Raw genomic sequence first — 14,001 nt, forward strand, 5'->3', positions numbered from 1 at the left:
GGACAGGGCCCACACGTGGCCCAATAGTCCCTGGGGGAACCCCATCTCGGGGGGCCGCTCTCTGGGGGGTTAACCCCTCCGCCCCCAGGGCCACCACTCTGAGCCTGCAGCTGCCTGGCTCTGACGTGGGCCCCCCGGCCCTGCTCTGTGGGTGCTCAGCCTGCCCTAGATCACACCCCTCCCCAGCCCAGCGACCCCCTGGGCCAGCCCCCAGCCCTGGTCTGTGGGTGCCCAGCCTGCCCTAGGTCTCACCCGCCCTGTGACGGACCGGGCCGTGTCTGGGCACAGCTGAGGGCATCTGCTCAGGGCGAATTGCTCAGACTCAGGGCTCCTTACAGCCCCAGACTGGAGACCTTCCCAAACAGGCCTCAAACCAGTCCCACAGGGTGCTCCAGCTGCCTGCCTGAAGCCTCACGAGCAAAACCCCTCCGACACCCCAGCAATATCCGTGCCCCAGATGGCCCCGGGCCTATACACAGGTGGGGGGTCCTAGCACCCAATCCCACCTACCCCGAACAAGTTCTGTCCGGTTCCAAGAAACCAGCCACAGATCCCTGGTCAATTTACCCTCTGGACCTTAATCACAAATCACGCTGGGCCAATCCTTTAGCATCTAACAACTAAAGGTTTATTATTACAAGAAAGAAAAGCCTGAGAGTAAGGTTGTTAAAGGATAGTACATTACATGCACCGAATCTCCAGTTCTCGATGCAGGCTCTAGCAGAGATGTTACAGCTGCTGGCTTAAAAGTCCTTGTTGCGCATCCTAGAACCAGGATGGGTCCACAGGTCTTTCCGGCTCTTCGATCCCTGCACTGCTGCCTCTGGGATGAAGTGCTGAGCTGAGGACCAAGATGGAGACCACCACATGGCCTGTTTATCCCTCCTTCCTGGTCTCTTCTTGGCTACAGCAGGTCACCTGGCCCACGGCCTATCCCTGTGTTCCCTGCTGGTAGCCCTTATGTGTCAGCCCTCATTCTTTAGGTGTGTCCTTGGCCCATTGAGAGCCATTGTCCCACAGGGCCTCGCTGATTAGCATGTCCATAGGCCGGGCTCTGCCCAATATTCAACCACGTGCAGGGAAATATTCAGTCTCCACACAGATTACAGACTCCTAACTCCACACACAGACATTCTACAATCACATGACCAGTGTACACAGGATCAGCAGACAGTGAGCTTCTATTCAACACCCCACATGGCCCCTTTTAAACCATTTCTGGGGCCAACACCCCCAGCTATGGGTGCAGCAGGGATCTGGCTGCTTCCCTCAAATTCAGTAACGTGAAACCTCCCCAGCCCAGCCCCCCGCCCTAGTCTGTGGGTGCCCAGCCTGCCCTAGGTCTCACCCCCCCCAGCCCAGCCCCCCACCCTAGTCTGTGGGTGCCCAGCCTGCCCTAGGTCTCACCCCCCCAGCCCAGCCCCCCGCCCTAGTCTGTGGGTGCCCAGCCTGCCCTAGGTCTCACCCCCCCCGGCCCAGCCACACGGCAGTGGCCCGGGTCCGGGGAAGTTGCATCTCTGCAGCCCTGCCTGGTCCAGCCTGGCCGGGACCGTCAGGACGCCAGCGGCCCCCCAGCCAGCTCAGGGATGGGTTCCTGAGCCTGGCAGCCAAGTGCCCCCAGGCCCAAGCCAAGGCAGGGCGCACGGGGTAAGGGGGGGGGGGGGCTTGGGAACACAGGTTGCTGAGGGGGGAATTTGAGGCTTCTTAGGCCACCTTGTCCTCCCCCCCCAGTAGCTCCCTGCCCCCACAGCCTGAGCCACACGCACCCTCCCCTGGGCTCCACCTGGGCCTGCGGCCAACAGTCACCCTGCACCCTGGCCCCCCCATCCCCGTCCCCCATGTGGCACCCGGTGCCTGAGCGAGCTGAGATGCAAACACCCCGCCAGCGAGGTGGGGCCCAGCCGGCCCCTAGGGAGCCTGCCCGGCCCCTGCGGCCCAGCCCCTCTGCATGCAGGCAGCCGGCTCCCCCGGCTCCACGCCCTCTGGGGAGCGCCCGTCCGGCTGAGCAAAGGCTGCAGGGCGTCTCTGCGTCCCCACACGCACCGCACCAGCCCGGGTATCACCTCCAGCGGCGTTCCTGCCCCGCCGGGGACCTGCCTGGGCCTCCGCCTCCGCGTGGCCCCCCTGCAGACGCGCCCCCCGGCTGCCTGGCCCCAGCAGGCCCAGAGACCCCCCAGCTCCTCCGTGACCCACCCTAGCGCTCTGGCCCAGTGCGAGGCAGGCTTCCTGGAGCCCCGGGGAGGCTGTGGGTGAAGCCAGGGCGCTCGGCCAGTTGGCAGAGAGATGCCGGGCGCGTGGTGCTCCCATGGGGGGCGGCTGCAGGCTGGGCCCTGCTCCGGAGGGGTCCGCCCAGGGCCAGGGCCTCCCCTGGGCCTTCTGCCCCTCGTGCCACAGAGCCCCTTGCCTGCCCAGCCCTGAGCCCACAGCCGGCAGCCGGGGCACGGGCAGGGCCGTGGGGCCCGTGGGGCGGGGCCGTGGGGCGGGGCTGTGGGTCCCGTGGGGCGGGGCTGTGGGTCCCGTGGGGCGGGGCTGTGGGGCCCGTGGGGCGGGGCCGTGGGTCCCGTGGGGCAGGGCCGTGGGGGCCGTGGGGCGGGGCCGTGGGTCCCGTGGGGCCCGGCTCGCGGCCGTTGCTACCGTGAGCGCGGGGAGAGCGAGGGCCCGGGCAGAACGCCGGCACAGCACTAATGCGCTTTCATTAAGTGGGAGCGATCTAATGATAATAAAATGGCACATTTAACATTAAAACATTTAACTTGCCTCCTCGGCGCGGGCGCCGCTCCTGCGCCAGCAGCTCCATCTTCATGAGCCTGACAAGGCGCCTTAATTAGGCTGCGCCGCGCGCGGGGGAGGGGGCCCAGCCAAATTGCACCGGCGGAGGAGGCGGCACCGCGCGCCGGGCACGGCCGGGGGGGCCCAGGACGGCTCACGCCCCCCTGCAAGGAGTGCACGGGGCCTACCCGGCGGGCAGGGGCGCAGGGCCCAAGGGGTATGAGCCGGGGGCCCCGGCGGGACGTGGTGCCGAGGGGACGGGACTAGCAGGGGCTGCAGCAACGCTCAGCGGTTCCCGGCCCGGGCCCCCGGGGGCTCCGCTAGCTCCAGGCTGAGGGGCCCTTCGGCCAGGCCCTGCTGCTGGCTGAGCCTCGGCGCGACGTGGGCCAGGACGGGCATCGTGTCTCGTGGCCCCGTGGCTCCGTCTCCGGGTGAGCCAGCCCCCTCAGCGTGGGGGCGTGCTCAGTGGCTGCGCCCCGGGGGGGCGGGCGGGGTGCCAGCCGTTCCTGGGGGGCTGCCCGGGCGGAGAGGTGGCCGAGGCTCCGAGCCAGGCCCCAGGCTCTAGCCAGCCTGCCGGGCGGGGGCGGGGGCAGGAGACGGGCAGCCTGTACAGCCGGGGGGGCAGCTACAGGGCGGCGGGGGGCAGGGCTGAGAAGCGGCGGAGGCGGAAGGGCTCCATGGTGTAGGACGGCTCCTCCCCCGCGCTCAGCTGGCTCAGCAGCCGCCCGACCACCGGCGCCAGCTTGAACCCGTGGCCTGCGTGGGCAGAAGCGCAGAGTCGCCGTCGGCTGGGAATGGGAACCCCCCCCGCGACCCCCCCGGCTCGGTCCTGCCGCCTGGGAACCCTGCAGCTGGGGGGTGTGTCTGGGGCAAAGTCTGCCCCACCCCCGCTCACCCGAGACCCCCCCGCATCCTGCCCCACCCCCGCTCACCTGAGACCCCCCCGCATCCTGCCCCACCCCCGCTCACCTGAGTCCCCCCCGCATCCTGCCCCACCCCCGCTCACCCGAGACCCCCCCGCATCCTGTCCCACCCCCGCTCACCCGAGACCCCCCCGCATCCTGCCTCACCCCCGCTCACCTGAGACCCCCCCGCATCCTGCCCCACCCCCGCTCACCTGAGACCCCCCCGCATCCTGCCCCACCCCTGCTCACCTGAGATCCCCCCGCATCCTGCCCCACCCCCGCTCACCTGAGACCCCCCCGCATCCTGTCCCACCCCGCTCACCTGAGACCCCCCCGCATCCTGCCCCACCCCCGCTCACCTGAGTCCCCCCCCCCCGCATCCTGCCCCACCCCGCTCACCTGAGAACCCCGCCCCGATGACGATGTTGCTGAAGGTGGGGTGCCGATCCAGAATGAAATCTTCGTCAGGGGTGTTCTGTGGGGAGCCCGGGTGGGTGTGTCAGCGCGTCCCGCAGGCGGGGCAGGGGGATTCTGGCTCCTGCTGGGGGCACCCTGGTGACTTGGGGGTCGTTGCCTGGCCGGCCCAGGCGTGCGCTGGGAGCCGCTGTCTCCGCACAGGCCAGTGGTCCTGGGTTCTGGGCCTAGCCCCAGGCGGGAGGTGCCCTGTGGGCAGCCCTGGGAGGGGAGGGGAGGGGAGGGGAGGGGAGCTGTGGGGCCGCCCGCCCCGCCCTGCCCCGCCGTCCCTCGCCCGCGGGCCCCGCACCGTGTACATGCAGTGCTCCACCACGGCCGGCTCAGGCACCAGGCCTGGCAGGTACTTGCTGACGAAGTCCCGGAGGATCTGGACGTCTGCCGAGGCCTCGGGCGCCCGGTCGCGCTCCTCGGGGTCTGCCGGGCTGCCCCAGTGGTAACAGATCTGGGGGAAGGGAGGGGGGGTCAGACCAGCCCTGCTCCTTCCTGGCACAGCCCCCGGCTCCCCCACCGCCCTGCCCCCAAGCTGGGCCAGGGCCCTCCCCTGGAGCCTGGCATCCCCTGGGCAGCAGGGGTGGGGCTGCGTCAGGCCAGGAACACCCCCCGCCACGGGTGTGTGCACACGCGTGTGAGAAAGTGCATGGGTGGTGAGCCCGCGTGCGAGAGGTGTGCGCGTGTGAGCTGGGCCCGTCTCACCTTCACCAGGCCGGGGTACTCGCTGGAGGGCAGCCCGAAGATGTGGTGCTGGGCCTGGCTGGTGCGCAGGGCCAGGAAGCAGGGGAAGTGCGCGGAGAGACCGTACGCCCCGGGGACCTTCTCCGGCCAGTAGCAGATGTTGATGCGCAGCGTCTGGGGGCAGCACACTGGTCAGCCAGCCCCTCCCTGCTGGGCAGCACCTGGGCGAGCGCTAAGCGGCTCTGGGCCAGCCAGCTCCTGGGCAGCAGGACCCTGCCCCACGCCAAGCTGACTGGCATGTGGGAGGCCAGGTCCTCCCCTCTCCAGGCCGGGTGCCCTCGCCCACTGCACTGAGCCCTGTCCGCACAGGCATGGATCCCTCTGATTTGTGCACAGCCAGGCGTGAGCGGGGACACGGAGCCCGCACGTGCACAGCCAGGCGTGCGCGGGGACACGGAGCCCGCACGTGCACAGCCAGGCGTGAGCGGGGACACGGAGCCCGCACGTGCACAGCCAGGCGTGAGCGGGGACACGGAGCCCGCACGTGCACAGCCAGGCGTGCGCGGGGACACGGAGCCCGCACGTGCACAGCCAGGCGTGCGCGGGGACACGGAGCCCGCACGTGCACAGCCAGGCGTGCGCGGGGACACGGAGCCCGCACGTGCACAGCCAGGCGTGCGCGGGGACACGGAGCCCGCACGTGCACAGCCAGGCGTGCGCGGGGACACGGAGCCCGCACGTGCACAGCCAGGCGTGCGCGGGGACACGGAGCCCGCACGTGCACAGCCAGGCGTGCGCGGGGACACGGAGCCCGCACGTGCACAGCCAGGCGTGCGCGGGGACACGGAGCCAGGCACGTGCACAGCCAGGCGTGCGCAGGGACACGGAGCCAGGCACATGCACAGCCAGGCGTGCGCAGGGACACGGAGCCAGGCACATGCACAGCCAGGCGTGCCCTAGGCCAGGCGGGTGTGTGGTGGCGGCGCGCTGTGCAGAGCAGCAGGGCGCCGGGTCTCTGCCCCATATCACCCTGGCACAGTTGGCACCAGCCCTAACCTGGAGAGGCAGCTGCAGTCCCAGTGGGGCCAGGAGCTGGTTGGTCCAGGGGCCGGCTGTAATCACCAGACTTTTGGCTCGGTACACCCCTCCGCTGGTTGTCACGGTAACCACGACCCCAGGCTTGATGTCAGTCACCTTGTGCCCGTCGCGCAGGGCTCCCCCGCACCGCCGGAACGCGTCCTGGGGAGACAGCTCGGCTGGGGCGGGGACAGGCGTGAGCCCGGCCACGTAGGGCCCCACGGGGAGAGGGTGCAACAGGAAGTTCCCCACCTGCAGCTGTCTCTGCATGGGGGGGCCAGGCAGGACTCACTGGGGAAGTGTCGGAGCCTCACCCCGGGGGCCAGGGGACGAAAGGTTCCCCGTAGAGCAGGCGGAGCCGCGGGGGGGCTCAGGGACCAGTTGCTGGGGGCTGCTTTGGTCTTGGCTGAAGGAAGCAGACTGAGCCCAGGAGAAGGGGTTCAGGGGCCCCCAAGAGGACTAGGCTCCGCCCCGGCTCCTACGTCCCCCTCGAGCCTGCGCTGCGCTGTGTCTCGGAGAAGCAATACGGCCTGACCGTCCCAGCTGGCTGCGGACGGGGTGCAGGGCCGGGGGCTCCCCGATGCCCGTCACAGGTGGTCACTGGCACAGGGCCAGCAGGCCGGGGCAGTGGAACCTGGAACCCTGGCTCCGGGGCCCGGTCGCACCCACTGCCCCCCGTGGGCCACGTTTCGATGGCTTGGGGCTGCTGTGCGGTAACCCAGGGGTGCAGCGAGGGGGCCACGCAGGCAGCCCCCCGGCACATCCGGGGCACACCTGGCGCCCGCCCACCATGGGCGCAGAGACCACAGCTGAGTCCGGCCCGTGTCCGGGGCAGGGCGCCGCCGCGCCGAGCTAGGGGAGGGTGCCAGCCTGGTGCCTGCGGCCTGGACGGAGCTGCCCCAGGGTAGAAGTGAGCAGGGCCTGGGGTGATGCTGTGAGCGCCCCATCTCCCCGGGCAAGCCCTCGGCCCCCGGCCCAGCCGGTACCTGCACAGCGCGGAGCGCCCTGTCCGCGTGGAGGATCCCCGCCGTGCCGTCGGACACAGCTGCCTCCCCGCCGTGGGGCCGGATGCCGGGAAAGCGCCCGCACAGCGCCCCCGGGGTGAGCCGCTCGCCGGGCACGCCATGCCGCTCCAGGCTCTGGCAGTAGCGCTGGAACTCGGGGTCGGTGTCCGCCCCCAGGACAAGCATCCCCGTCTGCCTGCAGAGACGGGCCGGGGAGCAAAGTGTTAAGCCCCGGGCTCCGGCAGGCAGCCTCGGCCACAGGGGCCCTGCGTGGGCCGTGCAGCGGAGCGGGGGGGCCAGCAGGCTGGTGCGGGGCTGGGGGGGCACCTGCAGTCCCGACACCTGGGCCGGGTTGTACCCACACGGCCTGGAGGGCCACGTGGCCCGTGGTTCCGTGTCCCGGGGCTTATGTGCAGACCCCCAGGCCACCAGAGCCGAGGGCCCTGGGCAGAGCGGGGGTCGGTGGGTTGGGGCTGCGGCCGGTTGTCCAGTGGCCACGAGGGAGCCCAGCCAGGACCCCTCCCGGCTCTAAATGCCACGGGAGTGACCCCACCCTGCCCGGCCACTGGCGGCACACACTCCTGCCCCCAGGTGTGGGGGGAATCGCCCCCTACACTGCGCTCCTGGGGGGCTGGCTCCCTCAGCGGGGGGAGAGCCCCGGGCACAGCCCGCCCCAGGGGAGAGGCGGAGGCGCTGGGCGTGGGCCGGCCGACGGGGCCGTGGTGCTGGGCTCCGGCCGAGGAGATCGATGGCTCCATTAGCGCGGAGCCCGGCGAGACGGGGAACCGTTTCGGGGCTGATTTCCGTAATGGCTCGGCCTTCAGCGCCTCAGACGAATGCCTGCGAGTCAGGCTCCCGCCGCCAGGCAGCCTGGGCCCGGGGCCACCCCGAGAGCGCTGAGCAGAGCCGGGCGGGGCTGGACGGGGGGCTGGCCCCAGGGAGAGTTCCCAGCCTGCTCGGAGCCGGGAGAACAAGACTCGGGATCGCAGGCCGGGGGTGGGGGCTGCTGTGGCCCCTGTCCCAGGGGGCTCTGTGCAGGGTGGGTGGGGCCCGGGGCTGCCAGCTGGGAGTGGGGTCTGGCGGGGGGCTGCTGTGGCCCCCGTCCCAGGGGGCTCTGTGCAGGGTGGGTGGGGCCCGGGGCTGCCAGCTGGGAGTGGGGTCTGGCGGGGGGCTGCTGTGACCCTCGTCCCAGGGGGCTCTGTGCAGGGTGGGTGGGGCCCGGGGCTGCCAGCTGGGAGTGGGGTCTGGCGGGGGGCTGCTGTGGCCCCCGTCCCAGGGGGCTCTGTGCAGGGTGGGTGGAGCCCGGGGCTGCCAGCTGGGAGTGGGGTCTGGCGGGGGGCTGCTGTGGCCCCTGTCCCAGGGGGCTCTGTACAGGGTGGGTGGGGCCCGGGGCTGCCAGCTGGGAGTGGGGTCTGGTGGGGGGCTGCTGTGGCCCCCGTCCCAGGGGGCTCTGTGCAGGGTGGGTGGGGCCCGGGGCTGCCAGCTGGGAGTGGGGTCTGGCGGGGGGCTGCTGTGGCCCCCGTCCCAGGGGGCTCTGTACAGGGTGGGTGGGGCCCGGGGCTGCCAGCTGGGAGTGGGGTCTGGCGGGGGGCTGCTGTGGCCCCCGTCCCAGGGGGCTCTGTGCAGGGTGGGTGGGGCCCGGGGCTGCCAGCTGGGAGTGGGGTCTGGCGGGGGGCTGCTGTGGCCCCCGTCCCGGCGGGCTCTGTGCAGGGTGGGTGGGGCCCGGGGCTGCCAGCTGGGAGTGGGGTCTGGCGGGGGGCTGCTGTGGCCCCCGTCCCAGGGGGCTCTGTGCAGGGTGGGTGGGGCCCGGGGCTGCCAGCTGGGAGTGGGGTCTGGCGGGGGGCTGCTGTGGCCCCCGTCCCAGGGGGCTCTGTGCAGGGTGGGTGGGGCCCGGGGCTGCCAGCTGGGAGTGGGGTCTGGCGGGGGGCTGCTGTGGCCCCCGTCCCAGGGGGCTCTGTACAGGGTGGGTGGGGCCCGGGGCTGCCAGCTGGGAGTGGGGTCTGGCGGGGGGCTGCTGTGGCCCCCGTCCCAGGGGGCTCTGTGCAGGGTGGGTGGGGCCCGGGGCTGCCAGCTGGGAGTGGGGTCTGGCGGGGGGCTGCTGTGGCCCCCGTCCCGGCGGGCTCTGTGCAGGGTGGGTGGGGCCCGGGGCTGCCAGCTGGGAGTGGGGTCTGGCGGGGGGCTGCTGTGGCCCCCGTCCCAGGGGGCTCTGTGCAGGGTGGGTGGGGCCCGGGGCTGCCAGCTGGGAGTGGGGTCTGGCGGGGGGCTGCTGTGGCCCCCGTCCCAGGGGGCTCTGTGCAGGGTGGGTGGGGCCCGGGGCTGCCAGCTGGGAGTGGGGTCTGGCGGGGGGCTGCTGTGGCCCCCGTCCCAGGGGGCTCTGTGCAGGGTGGGTGGGGCCCGGGGCTGCCAGCTGGGAGTGGGGTCTGGCGGGGGGCTGCTGTGGCCCCCGTCCCGGCGGGCTCTGTGCAGGGTGGGTGGGGCCCGGGGCTGCCAACTGGCCCAGCTGCTGTTGGCTGGAGCCCAGCGGTGCCCAGAACGGCCGAGTGTCTCCCGCGCCCAGAGAGCCAGGGCTGCATTTCCCCAGCAGACCCCGCTTGCCAGGGAGCCGAGCCCCCAGCGCCCCCGCCCCCCACGGCGTCTCACCTGTACAGCCGGGTGCCCGCCTCGGCCTCCAGCCGCTCCCACAGCTGGTAGCTCTCGGCCATCATCAGGGCATAGTGCTCCTGCGGGTAGGCGCGGCGGATGATCCGGCTCTGCCCGTGGGAGCTGCCCCGGGAGTGCGGCAGGGGGAACTGCCGGCAAAGGGGGAGGGGCGGGTTAGCCAGGGACCCCGGGCCTGCTGCTGCCTGGTACCAGGCCCTGCCTGGCCGGGTGCCCGGCCTCAGACCTGCAAGGGCAGCCAGCCTCCCGGAGCCATTCCCTGCCCGGGCGAGGCTGGGGCCGCAGCTGCCCGGCACGGTGCCAGGGGCCCCCACACTGATGGCTGCTGTGACGGCGCGTTGGGGGTCCCCCGTCTCCCGCACCCCGAAATGGCACGAACAGACTCCCCCAGCCAGGAGAACAGAGGGTGGTTTATTGCTTCCCAGCATACAGCACAGCACAGATGTCATCAGGTCACAGGGCAGGCCTAGGATGCCTCAGCCCCCCTTGATATGGGCAGGGGTCTCGGCTTCTAAACCCCCCAGCCTGGTGCTGAGGCTGCTTCCTCCATGCTCCCAGACAGACACTAACTCCCTCTCCTCCAGCCCTGCCCCCCAGCCAGGGCAGCATCCCCCTTCCTTTGTTCCTCTCCATGGGGGGTGTCTGGTCAGACAGGTTGAGAGACCCTTTGCATAGTGACTCATCCTGTTTTGTGGTACCAACAGCAGCCAGTGGGGTTACCCCAGAGCCAGCAGCATAGAAACCAGCCAGGTACCCCCACTACGTCACACCGGCTGCCCCCTCCATTGCCGGCTTCCGGCTGCTCTCTGCCCTGGCTGGGGGTGCCCCCGGGACACAGCTGGGCCACGTGCCCCTGCAGCCGGTTGGCGAGAGCTTCCTGGGTGCTGCCCGCTCGGCAGTGTCGCCTGGCACCTCTGGGCAGGGCTGAGCCCCGCTGGACCCCAGGTGCCGGCTGGAGGGCTCCTCTTGCCATGCCAGGCCCTGCTCTCCATTGCAAGCCCCGCACAGGTGGGCAGTGCCCCCGCGTGGCAGCGTGGCACGGCGCCAGCCTGTGCTCCCACGGATGGCAAATCCCAGTGGCTGCTTCCTCGTCTCTGAAAGCCCCTGGCACATGGGACTCTGCTCCGCGGTGCCCCTGGGGGCGGGGGAGCTCGGGGCGTGGCAGCCCTGTGCCCAGCGGGCAGGCGTGTTGGCCCAGCTGGCACAGAGGGTGGCGCCAGAACACTTGGGGGGCGTGTTGCTGCGTGGCAAGTGGCTGGGCCTTCTGTGGGAAGACCGAGCTGTGCCCACTTCTCCGCCGGAAGCACCCAGCCCTGCACCAGCCCCACGGCCAGCCAGACGCCCGGCCATGACCCTCCCTGCCCCCCTGGGACTCTGGTTCCATCTCCGCCCTGTGCCCCGGGGCTCCGGGACAGCGCTGGAGGGGCAGTCGCCACGGGGAGGGCAGGCGTGTTTCGCTCAGCTGGGGGCGAGGCCTGCCCAGGCAGGTGTGCGAAGTGCCCGGGCAGGGCCGCACTTGGGGTTTAGGGGGCCCGCCCCCCGACAAGGGGGAGGAGTTTTTAGAGACGTGGGTCGATCGGCATCAGCAACACCCGAGTGAACTGGTTTCCTGCAAGTTTTAAACGAAGGGCCCGTCGCCTCGCCCGGTAAATTCAGACCCTGCCCGTTCTGCGCTGGGGTTGGCACATGCCTGGGGGGTGCATCCCCGCACTGGGACAGGAGGGGTTAAAACCCTGCAGGCAAAGGAAGTCCCGCCCCTCAGCCCAGACTGGGCATGCTCCAACTGCCTGGGCAGGATAAAAGGGAGCAGCTCAGCTCAGTCTTGGCTGGATGCCGGAGGGGGAGGATCCCTGGCAGGTGCTCCAGAGGTCAGGGAGCCTGCCTAGCACTGCTGGTGCCAGCGATGCCTTGCGGGGAGGCTGTTGCTGGGGTCCCGGAGACAATGTGGAACATCCTTGTGTCACCGTCCGGCGAGGGTGCGGGAGGGGTCTCCCACCCGAGTGAGCGTGGCGGGTTGTGGTGGGATTCCCGCTGAGTGAGTAGCAGAGCTGTGGTCCCAAGCCCCATTGACTCTAGCCATTAGGCTGTACTGCCCTGAACCGAGGGCTATGCCCATTGACTCTAGCCATTAGGCTGTACTGCCCTGGGCTGCGGGTCAGCCTGGTAGGGATTACTGACGACCCGGCACCTGCCCCTCAAGGATGGGATGCATGGACGCCGCAGCAGCCTGTGAAAAGGCTCCGTTGCCCCGGGCCTGGCCTGCGTGTCCTGCAGAAGCGGCGCCCCAGGCACGGGGTGGGCATTAGGACCCAGCGGTGTCCCAAGTTTTCAGGCGCCCTCCACAGCTGTGAGGATCAGAGCTGGGGGGGGGGGGGGCGCATTGGGAGGACCCTGTCTGCCAGCCCTGTGCTGTGTGGGGGAGGACGGTGCCCCGTCTGCCCAGGCATGGGGGGGGTCCTGGCTGCTAGCCTCTAACTGGGCCTGGGAGAGGGCCCCCCGTGTCACGGCTGCAGGGGGCCTCCTCAGAGCGGGGCTGGGCGAGCTGGTCCGGGCACTGGCCCTCCCTGGCGTGCCGGGGGTCTGCCGGTCCCGGCTCTGGCTCCTTCCCGGGGCTGCTCCATACAGGGCCGGCTGGGGCCTGCGTGCTGGGTCCCCTCCCTCCCCCCACCGGCTAGGTACCTGCTCGAGAAGGAGGGTCTCTTGGCCCCGCTTGGCCAGGTGGTAGGCGGCAAAGGAGCCCTGGATCCCGGCCCCCACCACGATGGTGTCGTACAAGGAGCCGTGGGGCTCGCGCCCGGCAGCCATCCCCAGCCCCTCTGCTGCTGCCGGGAGCAAAGTCCAGGCGCCTGTCGATTGTCAGGCCTGCAGGGAGCCGAGCCGGCCACGGCTCAGCAGCCAGAGCCGCCCCTGGGCCCCATCTGCACCCTCTGCCCCCAGCCTGGGACCGGCCCCTTCCCACCCCCCAGCCTGAACAGGCGTCCTATGGCCAGTGGCCCACGTCGGCTGGGCGATGTGACGGGTGCAGCGCCGGCTCCGCTTTGCTGGGGCGGCTCTGACACCTCTCTCCGGCTCGCAGGCGGGGTTGCCTCGTAGTCCCCAGCATGAGGGGAGGGGAGGGGGGAGGCTGCCTCCTTCCCCGGCTCTGTGCTGGCCCAGCCTGCGCCCTGCCCTGCCCCCAGCCGGGCGGGGGTGGGGGAAGCGAAGCGGGAAGGGTTTTCTCCCGTCACATAACGAGGGTCCTACCGAGTTCCTGGCCACGAAACGCCCCACGAAATCCACTGTGAAATCGGCGCTTCTGTGCTTTGAGCCGCTGCTCTCCGGGCGTAAGGAGACCAGCGTGTCTCAGCCGGGCCGTGCTGCCTGGAGCCACTAGGCTACCCTGCCCTCACCCTGCATCTCCAGCTACGTGCATCCGCCCTTTCCGTCAGGTTTGGGGTCTGTTTAAGTTATGGAGGGTTCTCCTGGCTGTGTGGCTGCGACACGAGAGACCGACAGGCCGCGTCCTGTACGCCGAGCAAGGCAAAGTCGTTAGCTTTGCCTGGGACGCGTCACCCAGAACGCAGTTAGCTCACATCTGCCCGGGACCTTTCGCGAGTGAGGGACATTAGGACAAAATTCCTACCTGTCAGGGTGGTCAAATATTGGAATAAATTGCCAAGGGAGGTGGTGGAATCTCCCTCTCTGGAGATATTTAAGAACAGGTTAGATAGACATCTGTCAGGGATGGTGTAGACGGAGCTTGGTCCTGCCTTGAGGGCGGGGGGCTGGACTCGATGACCTCTCGAGGTCCCTTCCAGTCCTATGATTCTATGATTTTATGACTTTGCATGGTGCAGGCGCACCCAGGAATGCCCTCGCGTGTCGCAGGAACATCGTTACTTGGAAAACCCGGTGAGACCAGACTGAATAACCGGGTCGGACAGAAACAATGAACGTGAGCGAGAACCACGAAAGGCCCCTGGTAACGAATTGACACGTATGCTAATGAGCTGAGATCAATGACCTGTTGGGGAAAGACACGTCCCCATTAGCAAGGTGAGGAAATACAAAGGGGGAGAAAAGGAAACATCCCCTACTACAGGGCTACTCAACATACGGCCCCAGGCAGGATCCTGCGGCGTAGTGGGGGGGGGGGCTGTCTGCCCTGTAACCTGGGTCCCCTGCGCTGGGCTGTGCGATTCCCGCGGACTCCCCCACACGCGGACTGGCCCAGACACCTCGGCCCAGCCTGAGCAGTTAACAAGTCCCTTCCCAGGGGGAGAGACAAAGGGAGGGAGGCGGAGGCGGACACCGGGCTGGGGGCAGGGCCGGGAGCTGGGCAGTTTCTGGGTAGAAAACATGAAGGCTGCGTCTAGACTGGCAGGAGTTTGCGGAAATACTTTTAACGGAAAAGTTTTTCTGTTAAGTATTTCTGCAAAAGAGCGTCTAGATTGGCACGGATG

General features: G+C 69.8%; 1 protein-coding gene across 4 annotated transcripts; it reads right to left on the bottom strand.

Moving 5' to 3' along the window:
- Positions 1-605: 605 nt before the first annotated feature.
- On the bottom strand, positions 606-12,494 carry PIPOX (pipecolic acid and sarcosine oxidase). Of its 4 annotated transcripts, none has more exons than XM_075904533.2 (8): positions 12,239-12,461; positions 9,542-9,690; positions 6,884-7,097; positions 5,877-6,161; positions 4,842-4,994; positions 4,438-4,590; positions 4,074-4,149; positions 606-3,525 (listed from the first exon to the last, which is right to left on the bottom strand). In XM_075904533.2, the coding sequence occupies exons 1-8, from the start codon at positions 12,362-12,364 to the stop codon at positions 3,395-3,397; spliced, it is 1,287 nt and encodes a 428-aa protein (XP_075760648.2). In that variant the 5' UTR covers positions 12,365-12,461; the 3' UTR covers positions 606-3,394. The 4 variants fall into 4 exon arrangements, with proteins under 4 accessions (XP_075760648.2, XP_075760649.2, XP_075760650.2 ...); XM_075904534.2 differs by having other exon boundaries at positions 5,877-6,059; positions 12,239-12,452; XM_075904535.2 differs by lacking the exon at positions 4,842-4,994 and having other exon boundaries at positions 12,239-12,478.
- Positions 12,495-14,001: the final 1,507 nt, after the last annotated feature.

Source organism: Pelodiscus sinensis, chromosome 21 (genome assembly GCF_052426305.1).
Source record: "Pelodiscus sinensis isolate ZL-2025 chromosome 21, ASM5242630v1, whole genome shotgun sequence".
NCBI classification, from domain to species: domain Eukaryota; kingdom Metazoa; phylum Chordata; order Testudines; family Trionychidae; genus Pelodiscus; species Pelodiscus sinensis.

What these genes read in the sequence shown, in the direction of transcription:
- PIPOX (XM_075904533.2), bottom strand. Translation starts at nt 12,364, where the DNA reads ATGGCTGCCGGGCGCGAGCCCCACGGCTCCTTGTACGACACCATCGTG. An exon ending in AGACCCTCCTTCTCGAGCAG is followed by an intron (nt 9,691 to 12,238) that starts GTACCTAGCCGG and finishes CTTTGCCGGCAG; the next exon opens with TTCCCCCTGCCGCACTCCCG. An exon ending in GCGGGCACCCGGCTGTACAG is followed by an intron (nt 7,098 to 9,541) that starts GTGAGACGCCGT and finishes CCGTCTCTGCAG; the next exon opens with GCAGACGGGGATGCTTGTCC.